Source organism: Tasmannia lanceolata, unplaced genomic scaffold (assembly GCF_043159265.1).
Source record: "Tasmannia lanceolata isolate RefF3 unplaced genomic scaffold, GAP_Taslan_0.1 ptg000007l, whole genome shotgun sequence".
Lineage (NCBI taxonomy): Eukaryota > Viridiplantae > Streptophyta > Magnoliopsida > Canellales > Winteraceae > Tasmannia > Tasmannia lanceolata.
In genome coordinates, this window is record NW_027518684.1 from 4,832,668 (window position 1) to 4,854,136 (window position 21,469).

Genomic DNA, 21,469 nt, shown 5'->3' on the forward strand with positions numbered 1-21,469 from the left:
CACGAATAGATTCAAACCCAAGAAGCTTTCCTGGATTTTCAGCAGTGAGCAATCCTGACATAGGAACAATAAACACGAGATGCGAGCTTGAAATTCAGGGAATTTCTCCTTTCTATGATTGACATGATAATTATGATACGACTAGATAAGGAACGAGAGGTAAAATGATGGTTCCTCAAAACAAATACACACAGCAATGATGACATGACAGCACGCGGGGAATGCCCCTCGTTCAAGGATTATGAGAGTAAACTCTGAAGGATTCAGCAGAAATATTCTTGAAAAAGGTATCCCCTAGAGGAGGAAGAGACCAAGGGTACAGGCAAGATTGGATCATCAAGATTGCATGATCAAATGATTGAGACACAATTTCCGCCAATGAAGACACAATCGAATCCCACAAGAGACGAATGATAGACACATGATCAAAATGTGAGATTGCATAGGATTACTTTCAACGGGTAGATTAAGAATAACTAATCCTATGAGATCTTTAGAAATGATGGGATTTATATCCTAACCCCAAAGGAAAAGTTTTTAGTCTTCGCACATTTTAACAGTGTTACCTGAAGGCATCAACCCTAATCCTAATCTAGCGGAGTGGAGAGAGGATCTCGACTCATGACTTTGTTTGTGTACCTAGGACCGATCGTAGCCATTGGAAGATGGACTACGGCCTAATCTAGACACAAATGGGTAAGATATCCTAAACTAGGCTCACACATGTGGTGCACATGTGTTCGTATACTGCATGCATGTGTGGGTTAATCTAGGGGTAAGGCCAAGAGTCCCCTTAGCGCGAATCCATGTTCGATATACTGTACCAGTGTCCGGCGTATCAGTACGTGAACAAGAGATCCGTTTACGCACCATAAAGGTACTAGGCTAAGGGTGGAATGCTTCTCTAGCACAGAGGCACCAGGTGATGAAATCCCAGTCAACCATGCTAGATAACACTCCGGGTTCCTAAAATAGGACGTGTGTGCACGTGAGATGCAAGGGTTTAGATGCAAGTGATGTAAGTGTGTGCAATAAGTTCGCGCGATCTATGATGCCTTCAGGTTTTGTTAGATTAAGTTTGAGTAAAATGTGATGAGAAAATAAAACAAGACAAACTAATCTGACAAGTATACAAGAGATAGAGTTCTTATGAGCCAGTTAAATTAAATTCAAATGAATTATCTTTTGGAATTTTAATGAAGTTAGGTGATCCCCAGCAGAGTCGCCAGACTGTGGTACCCTGATCCCGCGAGAGGGGTGTGGGGCGCGAGCCGCCGCTCTCTCTCTCTTGGTCTCTCGTATCCACGCGATTGGCGTGTGCATTTTATTATTGATTTGAATTAATCTTTCCTGTGAACTTGGGATCACTAAGGCAATCCGAATTCCACACGAAAGAGACTGACAGAGTCGCCACCTAGATGTGGGATCTAGGACCCGTAATTAACCAGAAATCTAGACTCGCTACCTGGTTACGAGAATGGAAGGTATGGGGAGTTATCCACCACATGCACCATTCTTGCCCGATAATCGGTCTTCGATTCCAAAAGCTAACTCTTTTAAATTTATTTTAAATGGCTCATTCAACTCTATGTTAATGTGCGAACTAAGTGACATGCATCCTATGATCTAATTTCAATGTGAATCCTAAATGTGTATCTTGATTTATTAATTTGTCTGGATTCAATCTAAGTGAAAGTTCTCCTAAAATTCTAATTTCATGGAAAGTCCTAAGTGATTTGATTAAGCATTTACAAGAAAATTAATATACAAAACACCACAATTTGTTTGTGGTGCCGACTCGCGGGTGGTATGCCATCAGACATCCAAGCTGCCTACGTACCCAAGCCTCACTGGGATCAGAGTCGACGTAGTTCGGTGCACCTAAGCTAAGCTACTTATGCCTAACTCAACTAGGACACCGACCTAGACGGGATTGACTGTTTCAACAGTTTTAGGAGAAGTTATTTAATTCAAGTTGAGGATTTTATTATCTTAGGATTTCATCGAAGATGCTATATGATTCTTATCTAAATGCAAGTTGTCCCTTAGACTAATGCAGGTAATCTACATCCTAGGTAACTAGGCTTGTCCTAGGGAAAAGATTGGGTGACTAGTGTAACTAGACCTATGGCACGGTTGCTATACATAGCAAACGTCTGTGATGAGGCTGGACTCCTAACTCTAAGACTCCCTAAAACTTAGGACACGACACGACACCAGTGTTCCTAAAGTGGGCTCTAATGGTTCTTAAGACGGAAACCATAATCCAATGGTTCCGAGAGACACAAGACAAATCGATTTAAATTCTCGAGGTTAATGAATTTTAGATTTCAAGGATTTTCAGTTTTTGGACATTCAAGGATTACCAATGGTTCTAGGGTTCACCAGTTTCGGCCCAGAATAGCATCCAAGGAAGGGAATCGTGCGTTCTTTCCTTGCGCAATTTAATAATTAGGTTATAACATCTTATTGCCTGGCATATCTCAGGATTTCCGTGGACAGTGAACCTCGGAGCCAACAACGTGCTATAGCTTAAGTATTCAAATTGTCAAAGATCGGTTGCAATTGGGATACGATTATGGATGCATTGGCCATTTTTCCAGGGAAATCTAAAGATCCTAAGATTTCTGTTTCAATGGATTAAGGATTTAATATATGACAGAGATTTAAGGTTCTTTAGAGATTTTCAGGTGATTTTCAATTAATTTCGGATTTTCAATGAATTTTATCAATTTTAAGCATATGAGTGATTTTACAAGTGAAATTGTTGCAAACGAATTCGAAATGAGTTGAAACTTATACAGCAGCAAGATATGATGAGATGTAGCTTGCTGGAAGATTTTTACAGATTTTTACATTAAGCTCATATTTAATTTTGATTTAACAATTAATTGACCAGATTGCAAAAATAACACAGAAACTACTAGAAATAGAAATCTAAATTCCATGAAATTTCTACATTAGTAAGATATAAGTGAAAGTAGCATGCTGTGAGATTTTCATGAATTTAGAAAACTCTTTACTATCAGTTTCGGATTTTTCAATTGTTAGACCAGATTATGAATTAACACTACATCCCATGTAAAACCAGATCTAAAGTAATTGAAACTTTTATAGAAGCAAGAAATATGAAATATAAGACTACTGTAAAAATTTTAAGAATTGTCTTTGTGATCTGATGTCAGTAAAAATTCCCCCAAAATCTGCTGGTTTTCAAAGAAAGCATAAAATTATATACCAAACAAAATCCAAAAATTCTCACAAATTCATGGTAGAATATATCATTATCATATTATTTTCCCACAAAATTTCATTATTTTTGGAATCTGTTTAGTATATCGTTTAGTTTTCTTTGTTAAAAATCATGCAAAAATCCGAAAATATACCAAATAATTCTAAAAAGATTCCGAGAACGGTGTACCTACCTGTGATCGAAATCCTCGCCGAATCCGAGAGCCGAAAAACTCGAAAATCCCGCCTCCGTGCGATCGCTTCCGCTTTCTTTCTCTTTTTCCTTCTTTTTTTGTTTCTTTTTCTTCTTTTCTTGTTTCTTTTTCTTCTTTTTTTTTTTCTTTTCAACCCCACATAGCAACTTTGTTAGAACACATGATAGAAGAGAAATGAGTTCTCCTTCTTACTCACCCTCATTGAACCATTTATAGCAAAGGAATGGGAGGGTGGTGGCCACCATTGTGGACTTATTCCATGGTAGGTGGCCACCATTGTGGACATATTCCATGGTAGGTGGCCACCATTGTGGACATTGAATTTTGACATGTGTGTGGCCCCATGCATGTTTTTTTAAAATCCTTTTGAGTAGGTAAAAGATAACCCAAGTGGGTCCCATATGTGACCAAATTCCCAATTGTGCATAAAATCATATGCCCCACTCCAAAGTATGATCGGAACCGTTCATTTGATGGGCAACAATGTGATTTAATTTGTGCTCCGCTAATCAATCCTATGGGCTGATCCAAGCCATCCAATAGATCAAAATGTGAATATGTTACCCCATTTTTAAATCACTCCCATTTGATGATCCGAACCGTCCATTTGATGGGCGACAATTGATGATCTTGACCGTTCAAATGGTGGGTCGCAATGTAAATTGGTTGTGCCCCCTTAAATCATTCCTCTATGACGATCCAGACCATCCAATTGATGGGTCCCCTACCTAAGTAGGTTGTGTCCTCCTAAATCATTTCAATGGGCTGATCCGAGTAACTCAACCTGATGATCGTAACAAAATTGGTTGTTAAAACGACTTCTCTGAGATCTTGACCGTTCTCTTGATGATCATCTTTAGGTGTTGGATCGAAGTAGGTTCAAAACTCATTTTTCACTAAAACAATGCGCGGGCCACCCTGTTTGATCCAAATCTAAACAAATGCTCAAGACGGGCCCATCAATCGGATCCAAATTCTCTCTTGCTCGGATTCTTGGGAATAACCTTTCTCAACAATTATCAGGACGACACAAAACATGACAAAAATAACCAAAAAGATCGAGAAAACAAGAGGAGCGGACACGGGAATGGAAAACACTAAAGGAGACTGATAACAAGAACACTAACTTCTTTGTTGATTAAAACAAAACAAAATGGGGTGTCTACACAGGGCAAGTGGAGAAAAGGTGTTATTCATTGGTTTTATTCCTTACATAAGCTTTCTCATTGGGACTTTTGCAAATAACTCTTTCTTGCAGTTGATTCTTTCAAGATGCCAGTAACTGCATCAGTGATAATCAATCCTTTTCATACACAGTAAATTGGATAAGTTTTACCTATGTGAGAAGTAATTGCAATCACATTGCCTATTTATTATGCAGTGATATGTTGCATTTCATGCATGGTTAAGTTGCTGGTTTTTGTTGACTGTTCTGTTAGTACAAATTAAGAATATTAGATTTTTTATAAGAGAAAAGAGAAGGTACTCCCTGGAGTAGATAACATATCTACTCCCTACCTTAAAATAACAGTTGGGGCCACATTGTTTGGGTGATCCAAAGCATTCATTTGATGTGCCCTCACATAGATAGAGTGTGCCCAAAAAATCAGCTCGATAGGATCATCCTAACCCTATGAACTGTGGGGGCAAAAAATGGACAGATTTGTGCAGGTTTATACACGTCCATTTTTGCCTCCACAGTTCATAGGGTTAGGATGATCCTATCGAGCTGATTTTTTGGGCACACCCTATCTATGTGAGGGCCCATCAAATGAATGCTTTGGATCACCCAAACAATGTGGCCCCAACTGTTATTTTAAGGTAGGGAGTAGATAAGTTATCTACTCCAGGGAGTACCTTCTCTTTTTATAAAACCACAGCTCATTGCAAATTAAACTAGTTATTTCTAGTTTGAGTTAGTCAGAATAAAGTTGTAGTACATCCTGAAAGTAATCTCGAACACAATAAGATGGCAACAAAGAACCTAAAGTACATATTAGGGGGTTTAATCATGGTCACCATGCAGTCACTAGGCATAAAGGCAGTAGCATCTGCATTTTAGTGGCTACATTTGATGTCCCAAACTGCAGATCCATAATTATGCCTAGAAATCTGAATTATGTAGATTTTTTTTCTTTTGGACAATTTTATATACTAATGTATGCATCATTTTCAATTTCCTTGCTAACTTACAACTTCTGAAGATCACATGAGCTCCACACTTGCATGCCACTAAAAGACACATGATCCTTTTGCCCTCACATTATTGAAGCATCTTGTTTAGACGCTCAGGATATGTGTCTCACCAACTACTGGGGGGCACACAGTCATCATTTACACACAATGATAGTGTAATTTGTACTTCATAGTTTCGCAGTTTCTGTGATGGGTTTACATGGTTGACATGAATGTCAACCTGCTGCAGGATGATCCTATAGGGCTGATTTTTGGTACACACCCTATCCATGGAAGGGCCTTCCAAATGAATGCTTTGGATCCCCCAAAAAATGTGGGGCCACATGTGTTTTTGAGCTATAGCTTAGATAAGCTTATCTAAGCATGTTTCTTTCCATTGCGATTCGCTTTCTTTCAGAGAAATTTTTATTGGAAATTTTTTTCTTTATGCCTCATGTTGTCTTGATATGGCGGGGCCCATCATGTTACCCCTAATGTTATTATGATGTGGGGTCCACCTCTCTATCGAGACCATGTATTAGGGTGGACCCACCATTTTACACCTCGTGTTTTGATGGTGTTGGGACCATCATTTTACACCCATTCATAGCATGGACCCAGAATACTAGTGTGCGTGCGTGCGTGCCTATAGAAACTTTTTATACATTTAATCGTTCCTGACATTAGGTTCAACCTGCTACCTTCATTAGGTTTATTATTTTTGTAGTGTTTTCCCTTCTGATATCTGTTCCTACAAAACTTGTGTTTCTTAAGGATGTTTAATCTTTATTAAACTAATGACCAGTCTCTGGGTTTCCAAAGCTGTTGTTATTTGAATGCCGTGCAATTTATATTTTGATGCATCTTGTTATGAATTTGTTTTATGCATCTTATTATGAATTAGTTTTCCTTATACCGATATCAATTCTCTGCAGTACCCTGGAAGATCTTCAAAAGCTGGAGATATAACACACGACAGGCACGGTGACACACACCAATTATTTGATAGGGACCTGTCAGTGCAAAATTATTCAGATGAAGTTTACAAACGAAGGGAGGCTCCACTCCCTCCACCAAAAGTTGAAACTAATCGTCTCCATAGCATCAGCTCAAAGGTTGAAAGAGTGGGCCAGTGCAATTCAGAACAATCTCCTGGCCATGGCGATGAAAAGTGGCTTGACAAGTATCCGGTTACGCAACATCAAGAAGTGTCACAACTCGAGGAGGGTCAGTTAGCAGTAGAACCTGAAAATATTGAGTTATGTACTATGGGACAAAAACGGGCCTCTGAGAAAACAGCACCAAGTTCAGCTGTTGAAATAAGCCACTCTGACAATAACAAGGAGAAAAATCTACACTCAGAAGATGCTACAGATGATAGTAAGGTTGTTGCAGGTTATGACAATCATAGGATTCTTGAGACAATAGCAAAGATGGAAAGGCGTAGGGAGCGTTTCAAGGAGCCTATTGCTCTGAAAAAAGAGCCTGATAAAAACCCTAAACCTCAATCTAATCCCGTGGTTGAAACAGTGGAAGTTAAACAACAGAGGCCAGCCCGTAAACGTCGCTGGGGCGGTAGTTAGGCACCTAAACATTTGTCCATGGAGCATAAACTTCAACTCTACGGCTTGGTCTTTCTGAGATATGATCATTAAGGGTTACAGTGGAAATAGATATGGAAATTGGAGGAATCAAGCCTGGTGAGTTGAATTATTCTGATTTTGCATGAAACTGATTGAGTGAAGAATTCTGGTTTCTGATATTTAATAGTCATTACTGCCACTTTCTTCAACATTTCTTGTGTAAGAAATAAGATATAATTAATGGGTTACATCCTGCCCAATATGTTGAATTAAATGCTGTGTAAATCTTGAAAACTTTCTGAGGTTGTTAGAGCCAAGTATTGGGTTTTAAATCAATTTCAGTGTAATTTCATGAGCTTCAAACATGGTCAGTAAATGACAAGAAGTTTATAACATTATTAGAATGAACTGCTCCTCACCATTTTCACAGTTTGGGTTGTTTGTTTTTCAACAGTGTTGTAGGATTGAATTCAAGTTTAGGCAGCTGTATTGAACATTCAAGTAGCATGATTAATGAATGAGAAAGCTATGATAAATGTGTGCAATCCTTCTTATTCACTACATCTGATGAAAACTGATTGAAATCTATGTTATTAGTTTTTTTCTTCCTCCATTTTATCTGTATTCTTTAAAAATGAAGGGGAGAAATAGTAAGCAGTTAATGTGATGAGTATACATAATACATTCTTCACCTTAAGAGATACATTGGTATGATGGGTCCCACTTATTTGTTGATCCAAATATCCAGAGTGGGGTGGGAGTGACACCTTTGGTGTCTGATGGCCAAACGAATGGTGGGATCCACCTTGAATTACATCATGTTGGGAATTGATATATTTGCCCATTTTTCTTACCTGGGCCACCCCCTTGTATTGTAAAAGAATAAACATAAAGCACTAGAAGAGGGTTGCGGGATGGAGAAAATGGGGCCAACATATTACCTCCCCAATTCAAAATTTTGAACTAGTGGGTCCCATCACCGGGATTACCTCATCTGGTCCCTTCACTTGTGTTGGGATAAATTGGTATGGTGGATGAATAAAACTGTTTAGAACAAAGAAAGAAAATAAGAGAGGAAGAGAAGCAGGCAAGGTGAGCAATCTAGAGAAAAGGACTTGAGGGGGGCTGGTCCAGGGAAGACAGGGGGGCGGATATGTTAGGAAACATAAATTTGTTAAACAGTGGCTTTTTAGTAATTTAGTGCGAAAATGAGACCCAACTCTTTTGTAGTACAGTTAATGGATCAACTGTCATATTCCTTATCGTTGATTGCTGTCCAATCAAATCCTGCCACGCGTCACAAAAATCCTAACTTTCCAAGCCCCAACAGAGTCAGTGACTACGTGGAGATCCTCCATCCAGTCAGACTTTTTCTTAGTCAATGACCAAAATCCCACTCTCTTTGGACAGAATACCAGTCCAACAAAATTAGGTAACAAAAAAGAGGAATGCTAAAATGAAGGGCGGCGTTGCAGGAAACAGCTGCAAGGGCGCCTCTATTGGATCCACGTATTTATAATGTCACCCAAAAATGTATAAGGGAATGAATAATAAATACAATGAGGTGACTTGGGTCCAATGGGAGCGTCCTTGTTGTAGGGGGGCACTTCAATTTAGCATTCCTCAGAAAAGAAAAAATAGCAAGAAAAATAAGAAAAATAATAGGTGGAAGAAGGGAGTTGAGTCGAGACTTGAGCTTTTTAACTTTATTGTTAGCCTAAGAAAATGAAGACAAATACATCAATCACTTCACAAATAAGAGAGGGCAGTTTCGTCCTCCAAAATATATAGTCCTAAGCCAACTCTCGTCCTTGTATTAATTTACGAGGGTATAAAGGTAAGTTCAATCTCTCACTCTGTTCAAAAGCCCGCCCAGTTTCGGTTTTATCCGGTAAAACTGAGAGAAATGCAACTCATCTCCTCCTCCAAATCCCAATTCCCTCTCTTTCCTCCACCTTCTCCAAACCCTAATTCCCCCAAATTCCTCTCTAAAATCCCATTCAAATCCCTCCTCTTATCCTCTCTCAAAATCCCTCCCTCTTCTTCCAGAGAATCCACCCCCACACCTCTCCAACAAAATCTCCTCTGCTCTGAATCGGACAATGAAGAAGAAGAACAAAATTCAAATAACAATACTCCTGATGGATTGCCAGTCGTTCGTAGGCCGGTATTGGAGTTATCTGGAGTAGAAACCGAGGGTTTTTCTAGTGAATTAGGAAACAAAGAAGCTTCAAAAGATCAGATCCCTTCCTCCTCGATCGAATTACGTCTTTCAGAGATTGCGAAAAATATGCCGATTTTCGAGCCGGAGCGAGTCGACTCGTCGAGTTCTGAGAAGCCGCTCGGGATTAACTTGGAGCTCGCGTTGTACCGCGCAAAGGTTTTGGCCAGGAATTATAAGTTTGAAGAAGCGGAGAAAATCCTTCTCCAGGTGCGTTAGGGTACGGAAATTCTGCGGTAGAACACTTTTTTTTTTTCTGCAGAATGTCTATGATTTCTTACTTTTTTTTACTTACTATTACTAAAAGAAGATGACATGAACCAACCCTAATTAATTTTTACTTTGGAAGACCTTATATGATATAAAGTATCACTTTAAATTAACCATAATCATAATCATATTATGGAAACAAAATTGTGGAAGGGAAATTTTTTTCTAAGAAAAGTTCTCCTCTTAGAAATGTTTTTCTTGCTATCCAACCAGGGGCTTTAATGTGAAACAACCGATTACTCAAAAAGATTAAGGCCCTGTTCGTTTAAGATTATGACAGCCGATTGTGATTGCTAAACAGATTATGGGACTAAAACTTAAATGTAATTTTGAGTCCAATAATAGGTTTGGCACTCACAATCGATTGTCATAATCTTAAACTAACAGGGCCTAAGGCGGTGTTCGTTTCAGCTTATGACAGCCGATTGTGAGCCCCCAACTGATTGTTGGCTCAAAATTATGTTGTATTGTCAGCCAATAATCGGATGGGGGCCTCACAATCGGCTATCACAATCTGAAACAAACAGGTCCCTATTCGTTTGAGATTATGCCAACCGATTGTGTGTCCAAAACCATTTATTGGACTCAAATTTGACTCCAATAATTTGTTTTGAACTCACAATCGGTTGGCATAATCTCAAACGAACAGGGCCTAAGCTGCTTGAGTTCTTGTTATTTAATCATTTATACTTCAACACTCCCCCTCACATGTGACCCTTCTTTTTGTTGGGTTGGCCGTACACGGGCTACATATGGCCACTCTTTTGGGTTCGCCGTACACGTGGATTTTTAATATGAAGGAGTTGTTGGGTTTTGAACCCATGACCTGCCTGAGGCAGTAGCTCTGATATCATGTGAAACAACCAATTACTCCAAAAGCTAAAGTGGCTAGAGTTGGATTTATTTTATCATTTATACTTCAGCACTTAATGATGTTGTTAGTACACTATGGATTGGTTAATGTCTCTAACGTGACAGTTTTAATTTTCAGTGTATATCGTTTTGGCCGGAAGATGGACGGACATATGTGGCACTAGGGAAGGTTTTGAGCAAGCAGGCAAGAAATGCGGAAGCTAGAACAGTGTATGAAAGAGGCTGCCAGGCAACACAAGGAGAAAATCCCTACATATGGCAGGTTAACATATCATTATTTTTCATTAATTTTCCATGCCTTGAAAGTTCTTATAATAGATTTTCATGTTCTTTGTAACCTCTGTTTATTCTTCAACAACCTTAGTCATTTTCATATCTTAAACTAAGTCAAGACCAGTGGCTTCATCTGGACAATGTAACTCTGGTACTGCACTTGCTTCCTGCCGCTAACAAAAGTTATAAGATGAAGTGGATTTCATATATATTGAAGAAGTTTAGGTTTTATTCACACTGTAATTTCATTTCACATTTTCTGTATCTTAACAATGGAAGTTTGAATCAAAATGTTTGCAATTATCTTACTTTTGCTTCTATTTTCATGGAAGACCCATGTTCTACTTACGGATTACACATAACATGCATCTAAAAGATGGAATTAAATGGGTCTTTCTCAGTATGCTGGCTTGCAGAAGTGCTAACGATGAGCAATAGTAACTTGGTCACACGAAGCTTTAGACAACATATAGTATGTATGTACACCATAGGGCCTTAGCTACACGAAGCAAGAGGGGCAGCTAATTTGGGTGTGTAGTGGGAGCTAATTCACATGTATTGTAAATTACTTAGGCGTACCTTAGTTACACGAAGCAAGGCAGGGAGCTAATTTGGGTGCGTAAAAAGAGCTAAATCACATATATGCTAAATTCCTTTTGTTCAAATATTATATGATGTCATGAATTTGGTCTTAGTTTATTTTGATGGAAGTACAAGAACTTGTAGTCTTACAAACTTTTCTAGTATCTACAAGTTTAAGGGCACTTATTTGATGTCTTATCTGTACATATAGAGTTGTCAGTTATATCCTTGTTGCTACTGTTGCTACTAAATGTATTTGGGTAATGGTAATGATACTATCAGACACCCGTGCCTGAGACACCCCTTGATGCATCCATCCAATTAGTACTGTTTGTACCCAACATGGAGGTGCCATAATATTAAAATTTCACTTAAAGTGATGATCTTAACCGGCTGTTTGGAAGATTTAAATGATGGCGTTTGCTCCATTCTTAAACCTTCCATCTGGAGGCAACCAACCAATTACATGGTTAGGGTCATCCAATTAGTGTTACTTTTACACTGGCATCTCCTGTGGGGCCCACTGGTGAACAGTCCAAATCAGTTATGTGGGTGGGCTCAATCATAAGTGTCTCAGGGATGTGTGTCTTGTAGTATCCCAATAATATTTTCTGCATGAAATTTATGGGCTTAAGTTATATGTTTATTATAATAATCCTTGATATAATTTCTTTCCTTTTTTTACAGGTAACATGGGGATTGAACCACATTAATACTTGGACATGTTCTCTGTGTACATGATCTGTTCGATTTTTGGTCCATTCTGAGCTTTGGATTGAATTTTGAGCAAAATTAAAGTAAAACATGTTCAGCCCCATGAACACATATTTGAAACATTGGTAGTTCCTACGTAGGTTACACTTGGCATGCTATCGAATGATGTTGACAATCTGAATTTCTTTTTTACATTTTTAACATTTAGAAAGAAATTCATTTGCTCTTCGCCTTTGATCAGTGTTGGGCTGTTTTGGAAAATAAAGTTGGAAATATCAGGAGGGCAAGAGAACTATTTGACGCTGCTACAGTTGCCGATAGGAGTCATACTGCTGCCTGGCATGGATGGGCAGTTCTTGAGCTTAAGCAAGGAAATATCAAGAAGGCTAGGAATCTCCTTGGAAAGGGACTTAAATATTGTGGTGGAAATGAGTACATATACCAAACACTTGCTTTGCTTGAAGCTAAAGCAAATCGGATTGAGCAGGCTCGGTACCTATTCAAGCAGGCCACTTTATGTAACCCCAAAAGCTGTGCCAGTTGGCTTGTAAGTGTTACGTTCTTTTTAGCAAAGAATTTTTTTGTAATAATACTCTTTTCTGTCTGGGAGGGTATGATTTTGAAAATGTTCATGTTAACTAACCAAGGCTCTTCTTGATACTACATAATTACTCTTGGTACAGGCATGGGCACAAGTAGAAATGCAGCAGGAGAACAACGGTGCTGCTAGGAAACTGTTTGAGGTAAACTTATTCTTTCTAGTCTTACAAAAGAGAAAAATGAAAGAAAAGAAAATTGAAATTGTGCTGTCTCCAGGATATGTGGGCTATGTATTATTATTATTATTATTATATGAATAGTAGAGAATATATTAAGGAGGAAAAAAGGAGAGAACCGCACAACCGAGGGGACTAGGTATTATTATCATGATAGGTCTCTACTTTTAGAATTTTTATTTGTATCTTTTTCTTTTCTTATCAGTACAATACATTGATCCACAAATTTTAGGTCAAATTTGTAAATTTACCATGAAGGTAGTGAAAACTTATCAAAATTATGAGCAGAAAACTTGTGCTTATCTTAGAAAATTTAGACCTGCACTAGTAAATTTTTTATTCTCCTGTAAGGAGTGATCAAATTGCATGAACCAATTGGGAACATGACATCTTTATTATTCTTGGTCTTATGGGCCGAATCTGAAAAGTACTGAATGTCAATTATCATTTGTTATCTATCAGTCGCATACAGGAAATCTCAGTGATAAAAATATTGTGGTGTCAAAAAATTTTAATTCTACAATTTCTAAAACTTCACTAAAACTCTCTGGAAAAATTTATTCGCATGTAGGCATAGCACCATAATATCCTGTCCGAAGCGTATTTATTGGTATCAGGCCACGGATGAACTCGTCTTAAGAACATCTCTAAATTGTTCTTGATTTATTCTGGTAACAGTATGATGAAAACAGACAATTCTATGATTTGGGTGGATATGACACTCCACTCAGATATTCATTCCACATCACCATTTCCTTACTGGAAATGTTTCTACATGGAATTGGTATGGGTGAAGAAAAGGTGAAAGAAAGAGAATGCATATATGTCTTTATTACAGATTTTCCAAGATCATGTCAAAAAAGATACTCACAGCTAGATCTATAGAATGAACATATTCACCCATGGAAATTATCACTTCAAGCTTTAGAAAACTTCATGCTGAACTGGTGCCCAAGTTGAACACCTGAACGAGGAGGTGCATCCTTTAAACATGAGGGTTTGACACTTTCAAACCCTTGCTTTCCCTCTGGTTCAGGGATTGAGTCTACACTGCATCACATCATCACCGTCGTGGTCTTTGTGGCATCATTGGCTCACTCATTCGAACTCTGGTGTTCGTTTTCTTTTAGTTTCATTATCTTGTAATAAAAACATTGTCTTTTGTGTGTCAAAGTTGTGAACTCAGTAAACATAATGAACTGCCATTTCCCGTTCTTAATAATGTTATGTCTTCCTTTTTGTCAATTTATTCGAGCATTTGGGTTCCAACCCCTATTGCTTCTCGATCTGGATCTCTTTTTTGTCATTTTTGTTGATGGCTATTCTTTCTATGCGTGGATTTATTTTTTCAAAAAAAAAAAATCGATGTTCTATGTTTTAGGCTTTTACTCCCTTTCATACTCTTGTTACCAAACATTTTGGTTCCCAAATCTCCATTTTACACCTCACAAGTATTTAGAGACTTCTATCTAGAGCATGGTATACATCAATAGTTTCCTGGTCCACATACTCCATCTCAAAATGGAATCCAAAAAGGAAGCATTGCCACATCACAAAGCCTGGGCTGTCCATGTAATTCCACTCTAGCATGTCAAAATATTTATGGACTGAAGCCTTTCATACAAAAATGTCATTAATCTGCTTTTGACAGCCATTCTCGTAGTCATCACCTACACATCTTATGGGATGAATGTCATAGTGTACCAACGGACCCATATAGTTCTGTACCAGAAAACATCTTTTATTATGCAATTACCTCTAGATTGCTCCATAGGAATCTGCTTGAATAGGTTGAACCATGGTAATTTGTCATTTTCTTGCAAACACTGGCTTGGCTGGCTTATTTTCTTCCCTATCACTTTCTTTACATGTTAATTCTTACACATGCTTCTGTGCAACTTGCGATTAATTCACTTTTAGTCAACACTCTCTATGGAACTTGCTAGAAATTTGTTGTCAAACTACAATCAAGAAAAACAAATTTATTTGTGGCTTTTTGTTCATCGTAAGAATTCAGGGATGCTTAGCAATTGTTTCTTTCTCATATTTCTACTATAATTACTTTTCTTCCATCATTTCACTTACTACCTTATTTTGGGTGGCTCCATTTTTTTTATTACTTTTATGCTATTATTCTCCATTGCTTCTGAAATATTCCCTCATTCTTATGCAGAAAGCAGTCCAGGCTAGTCCAAAGAACAGGTTCGCATGGCACGTATGGGGAATTTTCGAAGCCAATCGGGGTTATATAGAAAAAGGAAGGAAACTTTTAAAGATAGGCCATGCACTAAACCCTAGGGATCCTGTTCTCCTACAATCACTTGCTTTATTGGAGTACAAACATTCTTCTGCAAATCTTGCTCGTGTATTGTTTAGGAGGGCATCTGAGCTGGACCCACGGCACCAACCAGTATGGATTGTAAGTGAACTTTCATTATGGCAATTTCTTTAAGTTCATTTCATCAAATTTGATTTAGCTTCATAAAAATAAAGACGAAGCATTTAGTGAGCATGTGCATGAATAATGCAAGCTTCTGGGTAAAAGGACATTGTCTTTTTTCGGAGGTATGAGCTAAATGATATATAAGTTATTCATATCATTTATGCTTCTGAAGAGTTATTGTTGGTCAACTCTGCGGAATGGAAATCATCATGCATCACTATAGGAAACGATGGTGTTTCCACTTTGAAAGAAATGAGTAAGAAATAAGTCTTCCAGTTTTGGTAGAAGTGTGTTGTTTGTAGGTGTGTATGTGTTAGTTTGGTCAAAGTGATATAGCCAATCTGTCAGCATGGATTTAAATTTCGGTTTCGGTTCCAATTTAGACTGAAATCCCGAAATTTCGGCCGAAATCCAGTAATAAAAAATGAAATTTCATTTTTTTTCTGTACTGAGATTAATTTCGGCCGAAATCTTGTAAAAAATTATAAAACAGCATTTCAACAAAATTTTGGCTGAAATTTGGTAAATTTCAGTCATTTCGGTTTCGGTCTTGACAGAAATCTGAAATTTCGGATTTCGGTCGAAATTTAAAACCGTGTCTGTCAGCATATTTGTTTCAAATTGCATCCATTCCTGCAATTGTGATACGTACTCTCACGACCCTACATATATTCGAGTTGAATGTGATGGTTCAGCTTTTGCATACCCAAAGTAGCCCTTGTATTTTGGTATTGATCTAGTTTGAAACTCTCACCACAAAAAATTTCCATGGACGGATCTTTTCACAGTCCAATCAATAAAGCATGGTGATATGGTAGAAATAAAAGAATAGTAGAAAACAGGATTTGCAAGAGATGCTCATTCCACAAACTCCACATGCAAAAAAGGTTTCATTTGATGATACTTATCCCACAGAAGTGATGGATTTTGATGTATCCAGCAAAGCCGCAAGTCTTCTATATGTTTCAGATAAGATTATAGATTCACGAAATGGGCTATATAATCTTTGAGGAAAAACTGACTTGCTGGCATTGAGGAGCCTTGAAGCGTATTATGTAGATATGAGTTTCTTGAACTCTAGATAACTAGAGATGCATTAGAACTACTTATATAATAATGCTAAAATACAAGAGAAAAGTAAAGTAAGGCTTTCCCCTAGCAAACTTGTTGGCGTCTATCTGCCATGAAACCTTTTTGGATAACAGATTGTCCTTGCTACTATCTTATGTAAGCCGCATACGTTCTTGCTTCACACATAATCAACATAAAGTCAAACATCAGAACATGAACAGAAACTCAAGAATTCTTGTGTTTGTATTATGAAAAGGTTCTGGGTAGACAAATGAGTGTTGACCCACTCATTTCTGAAAGGGTTGATAGTTGCATGTATGTTACAGTGAAGTTTCGTTGTTAAATAATCAAATATTATTTAGTATTTTTTTCTTATTCTATTTACTATCAACCCAAAGGTTTGGTCATTAACATTTGGGCTTCTCTTATACAATAGATGTGCATATCTTTCCAAGGAAAAATATGATCCGGGCTTGGGCCTGTAGCTCAATGGTTGAGGCTTTGCATCTCAACATTGAGGTCTCAGGTTCGATCCCAGCTTAAAAGGGGCGGCCCAGTGCACGAGGCTCCCGCCATTGCGGGATCTGGGGAGGGCTAGATGTACTCAGCCTTACCCCTGCTCTGCAGAGAGGCTGTTTCCGTGACTCGAACCTGTGACCACCAGGTCATAATGGAGCAACCTTACCGTTGCGCCAAGGCTCGCCCTCTTACCTACAAAAAAAATGTGAGCAGGAGAAATACAAGTGGGGCCCAGTTGTTTAAAAATCCAAAATGTTTATCTGTTGGGGCTTGCTGTGAATGTGCAATGCAGCAAAATCCACTCCCACAGGATGATTCTAAACCTCCGACTTGTACCCGACTTGATGCATGGCACATTCACTGCAAGCCCTAACAGATAAAAATTTTGGATCATTAAACAAGTGGGCCCCACTTTCACATCTAGCTGCTCATATTCTTCCGAAAAATATGCACATCCGGCATATTAGAACCCTTATATGACCCTTTCAGCACTTATTAATTTCTGATGAGAATCAATTTATATTTAAATGTACGAGTTTTTCTTTTTCTTTTTCCCACTGTCGCTTTGTTGGTGAATCCACCATAAACTGATTGTAACATTGGGTTATCGCAGGCTTGGGGGTGGATGGAATGGAAAGAAGGAAACATAGTTACAGCAAGGGAACTCTACCAACGAGCATTGTCAATCAACTCGACAAGTGAAAGTGCTGCTCATTGCCTTCAGGTACAGTCATGTCATTTAGACAACCATGTAGTGCTCACTGGGATACGCCTAGTTTGTAAATGGAGTCCATGTCTTTTAAGCTTGGTTCTGCTTACTTCAGAATTGTAGGAACCATGTGTCGCATTTAAACATAGTTTGTAACTCTATGCTTTGTGCTAATTGTCATCACTCTTGTTTTTTAGGCTTGGGGCGTTCTAGAACAGAGAATTGGTAACCTGTCAGCTGCTAGGAGATTATTTAGATCTTCACTGAATATAAATTCTCAAAGTTATGTAACATGGATGACATGGGCATCATTGGAGGAGCAGCAAGGAAACCCTGTGCGTGCTGAGGAAATTCGGGAGCTCTATTTCCAGCAGGTTAGTATATGGCATGGTCAAAACCATATTTCTCCTCCCTTTCTAGTGCTAATTGTGTGTGGCATAAATGCAGAAACCATACTTATCTGATTGTATGCTCTTTTCCTTGTTACTGAAAATGGAATTTGGCTTATATAAAGATGAAACCAGTAGTGTGACACATATACCTATGGTTTCTATTTCTAATAGATACTTTAAGAAAATATGAAAATAGAGAAAAAAGTATGAAAAATTGCAGAAATTTTGGAAAAGGTTTGGAAGATGTTAAAAATACAACCCTTATTGAAAACAACAGGCAAAAGCAAGATCTGAGATTCTATATGGTTCACTTTCTATAGAAAGCTTCATCCATGTGTCAAGACTGAGTTACACTATTCGCACAAGTACAACTACAATCAAGAGGAAAAGCTTCTCTGAACTATAACCTGAATGCATTATATTAAAATACCAATTTTACATGCCAGAAATTCCCTTGTTAAATGTAATATAAACATTCAAACTTGCAAAATTGCTAATAAGTAGATACAAGCATTTAAATAAGATGCAAGCATAGTTATGCAATCAGTCTATGAATAGGATTTGATGCCATTCATACATGATACTTATGAGATGGGGTGGTTTAAGCTTGTTTTTATGTTATTTTAATGTTTCTGTATGATTATTTGTGAGTAAGATGGAGCCCATCATAATGCCTGCCCTAATGAAAACATGTAATTTTGTTCAAGTGATTCCTAAGGCCCGATGGTGAGGGCCCCAACTGATTATTGGCCCAAAATTATTTTGGGCCAATAATCGCAGGGCATGCAGGCAGATGTCATTGGGCACCGACGTCCTCCCAGTGTCCGTGCATGGCTGCCATTTTTTTGTTAATCTTGTAAGGTGAAATCACAACAGTACATTGTGAGAAAATAAGAAATCCATTCAAAGGTTCATCCATTCTCTACCGCCAGGCTATGATTCGTTAACAATCATGAATATACTTTTCTTGTATGCAAACTCATCCTATAGCCAAGTGACCAGGAATGTACCATGTCCTCCTTATTGTTCAGGTCCGTATAATGTTATCATTGCCCAAGTTCTTGCAAAGATCAAGTCGTTTACCCCATTGAGGGCATTAGTTCGACTTAATAAACTCTGTCCAACAAACTCAAGATTGGAAAAAAAAAAAAAAAAACTCAAGCTATGTAATTTGTCCAGACATATAGCTCAACACAAGGGCCTCTGGAAACACAACAACCAGAAATGAACATGTGGTCTTGAGGCTGCAATGTAGATGTAGCCTCATGGGCATGGCTTCCTGCTGCTCTATCTTCTTTCCTTTTTAACTCTCATGATGATATCTCTCTCTACATTTAATCATAGTTTATAACTTTATATTTTCCTATTATTACTATATAAATATTATTAAGATACTCCTAATTCATTCCTCTATCATTAAGCTTGGTCATTGCTCTGTTCTTACACAGCTCTTCTGATGTCTTTCTATCCATGTATTGTATCGTTAATGTTATAGGGTAATTCATGTCAACTAAACCTTAATATCTATCTTGAATTACTTCACCTCCTCACACTTATTTAGAACTATTAAGTAAACACCTCAGGCAACAAAATGTATTTCATCTATCTAAACCAGCTAGAATAACTTTTTTTCTTCTTATCTAGCTAGTTTTATTTCTATGTTGATCTATATCTTTGACGGAGTAAATTTTTAGGTAGTATGTTACACGAATTCTTTTGAATAGGCGAAGTGTTCACGTTGGACACTTTTCAGATTCCAATACTTCATGATTCTCGGCGACATTTTTTGATCTCTTTTACCTTTTATCTATTTTTATGAATTCACAAATCTTTCTTTTTGAGGTTTGCCGAATCTGACACTTGATTTAAACTCCCCGGGCTAACTACCTTTTCCCTTGGCTACGCTCCGCATTTTGCCACCGCATTCCGTCTTTTGCCATACAGATTCAATAGAAACTCCTTCGACTCCCCCTAGTTATGCCTGCGTCAACTGAGTACTTGACTGCGTTGTGCTGAATCGACTGAGATTTTCTTCGATCGCGTTTTGACCCACATCAAAACACTGCATTTGATACGGGTCGGATTCCGACATTCGTGCCCGTATCAATCTAACATAGGTCAATTCTGTTCTACTGTATGATCTGTTTTTTAACTCGAACTTCTTAATGAATTAGTCAAGCCTTATATGCCATGAAGTTAACTTCCCCATTTTGTTCTGCACAGCGTACGGAAATTGTAGATGATGCTTCATGGGTTATGGGTTTCTTAGACATCATTGATCCAGCCCTGGACAGCATAAAGAGACTCTTGAAACTGGATCCCAACATTAATGGCGGATCAATGGATCCTTCATCCAGTATTATAGATGCTAATTCTACAGAAGACGAAGAAAAGACGAGTTCCCAAGCAAGTGATTTTGATCTGGATGCTTTTATCAGAGATAAGTTATCTTTGGATGTATCAAAACTGGATGCCCAGATGGAAAAATTTGAGCCTGGGAAAATTAAAACCTCAAGAAGGCCATGGAGATTAGAACATAAAACTGCCAGAGTGATGATGCCCTGATTCTTGAGCTTTAAGCTTTTATGTGGGAAACAGAGTTGTAGCTAACAATAGTTTGAATATGTAATTTATCAAATTCATGCTTTGAATCAGCTGAAATTGTAGTATGTGATTGCTATAACTGGAATCATACAATTTGTAAATATATTTAGAGCCGTATATAAAATCAGGGATTTGGTAGGGACTTTCGAAGAAAGACATTTCGCGGCTGGCTGTTGCCTGAGAGAGCATCCGCCTCAGATGAACTAAATGAATAAGACAAAATCTGCTAAAAAGTGTGCCTCTGTGGCTGCTCTCATGCAACAGCTAGCCGCGAAATGCCTTTCTGCAAAGTTCCTAGCAAATCACATAAAATTAAGGGTGTTTTTATCGTTGTCATTTATTTTGTGCTCTGTATGGAGAGAGAGAGAGAGAGAGAGAGAGAGAGAGGGAAGGGGGGTTTACTGTTCACCGCTGAGGTGGCGGCTCTCCCCTTCCTCCGTCGAATCTACATGGCACCTATATAACCTACGTGGCACATTATATAGAGTAATTTCAAAAAATATATATAAAATTCGAAAAGTCACTTTCAATTGGGACTTTTCATATGTACAATTATATTAAAAAGGTGTTGGAAGTGTAGAGGTGGAGCCCCCCAGGTTGAAGCTAAATTTTGACGAGTCTAGAAATTTTACACTGTTGGATCTGCCCAATCAACGGTCTTAATCTATCATATCTTTCCCTTAAAAAATGACTTGGAAAAAGAAAAATTCCATTGCCGGGATTTGAACCCGGGTCGCCTGGGTGAAAGCCAGGTATCCTGACCGGGCTGGACTACAATGGATTTGTTGGTAGTGTACGAACTCAAAAATATATAATAT

At 38.1% G+C, this 21,469-nt stretch overlaps 2 protein-coding genes and 1 non-coding gene across 4 annotated transcripts in view; 2 read left to right on the top strand and 1 right to left on the bottom strand.

The window, feature by feature from the left end:
- The window catches only part of LOC143881539 (uncharacterized), a 45,577-nt gene extending 37,828 nt beyond the window's left edge, over nt 1–7,749 (top strand). For both annotated transcript variants that reach the window (XM_077384650.1, XM_077384652.1), the window contains one exon: nt 6,557–7,749. In XM_077384650.1, coding sequence (XP_077240765.1) covers nt 6,557–7,204 — 648 coding nt within the window. In that variant the 3' untranslated portion in view covers nt 7,205–7,749. The remainder of the gene's footprint in view (nt 1–6,556) is intronic.
- A 1,319-nt stretch (nt 7,750–9,068) lies between these two features.
- On the top strand, nt 9,069–20,754 carry HCF107 (high chlorophyll fluorescent 107). The gene is made up of 8 exons (XM_077384653.1): nt 9,069–9,635; nt 10,687–10,830; nt 12,379–12,684; nt 12,821–12,880; nt 15,087–15,332; nt 17,560–17,670; nt 17,853–18,029; nt 20,271–20,754. The coding sequence occupies exons 1-8, from the start codon at nt 9,111–9,113 to the stop codon at nt 20,610–20,612; spliced, it is 1,911 nt and encodes a 636-aa protein (XP_077240768.1). The 5' UTR covers nt 9,069–9,110; the 3' UTR covers nt 20,613–20,754.
- Nucleotides 20,755–21,358: 604 nt separating this feature from the next.
- Nucleotides 21,359–21,432, bottom strand: TRNAE-UUC (transfer RNA glutamic acid (anticodon UUC)). The gene has a single exon. It is a non-coding gene; the product is annotated as a tRNA-Glu (tRNA).
- Nucleotides 21,433–21,469: the final 37 nt, after the last annotated feature.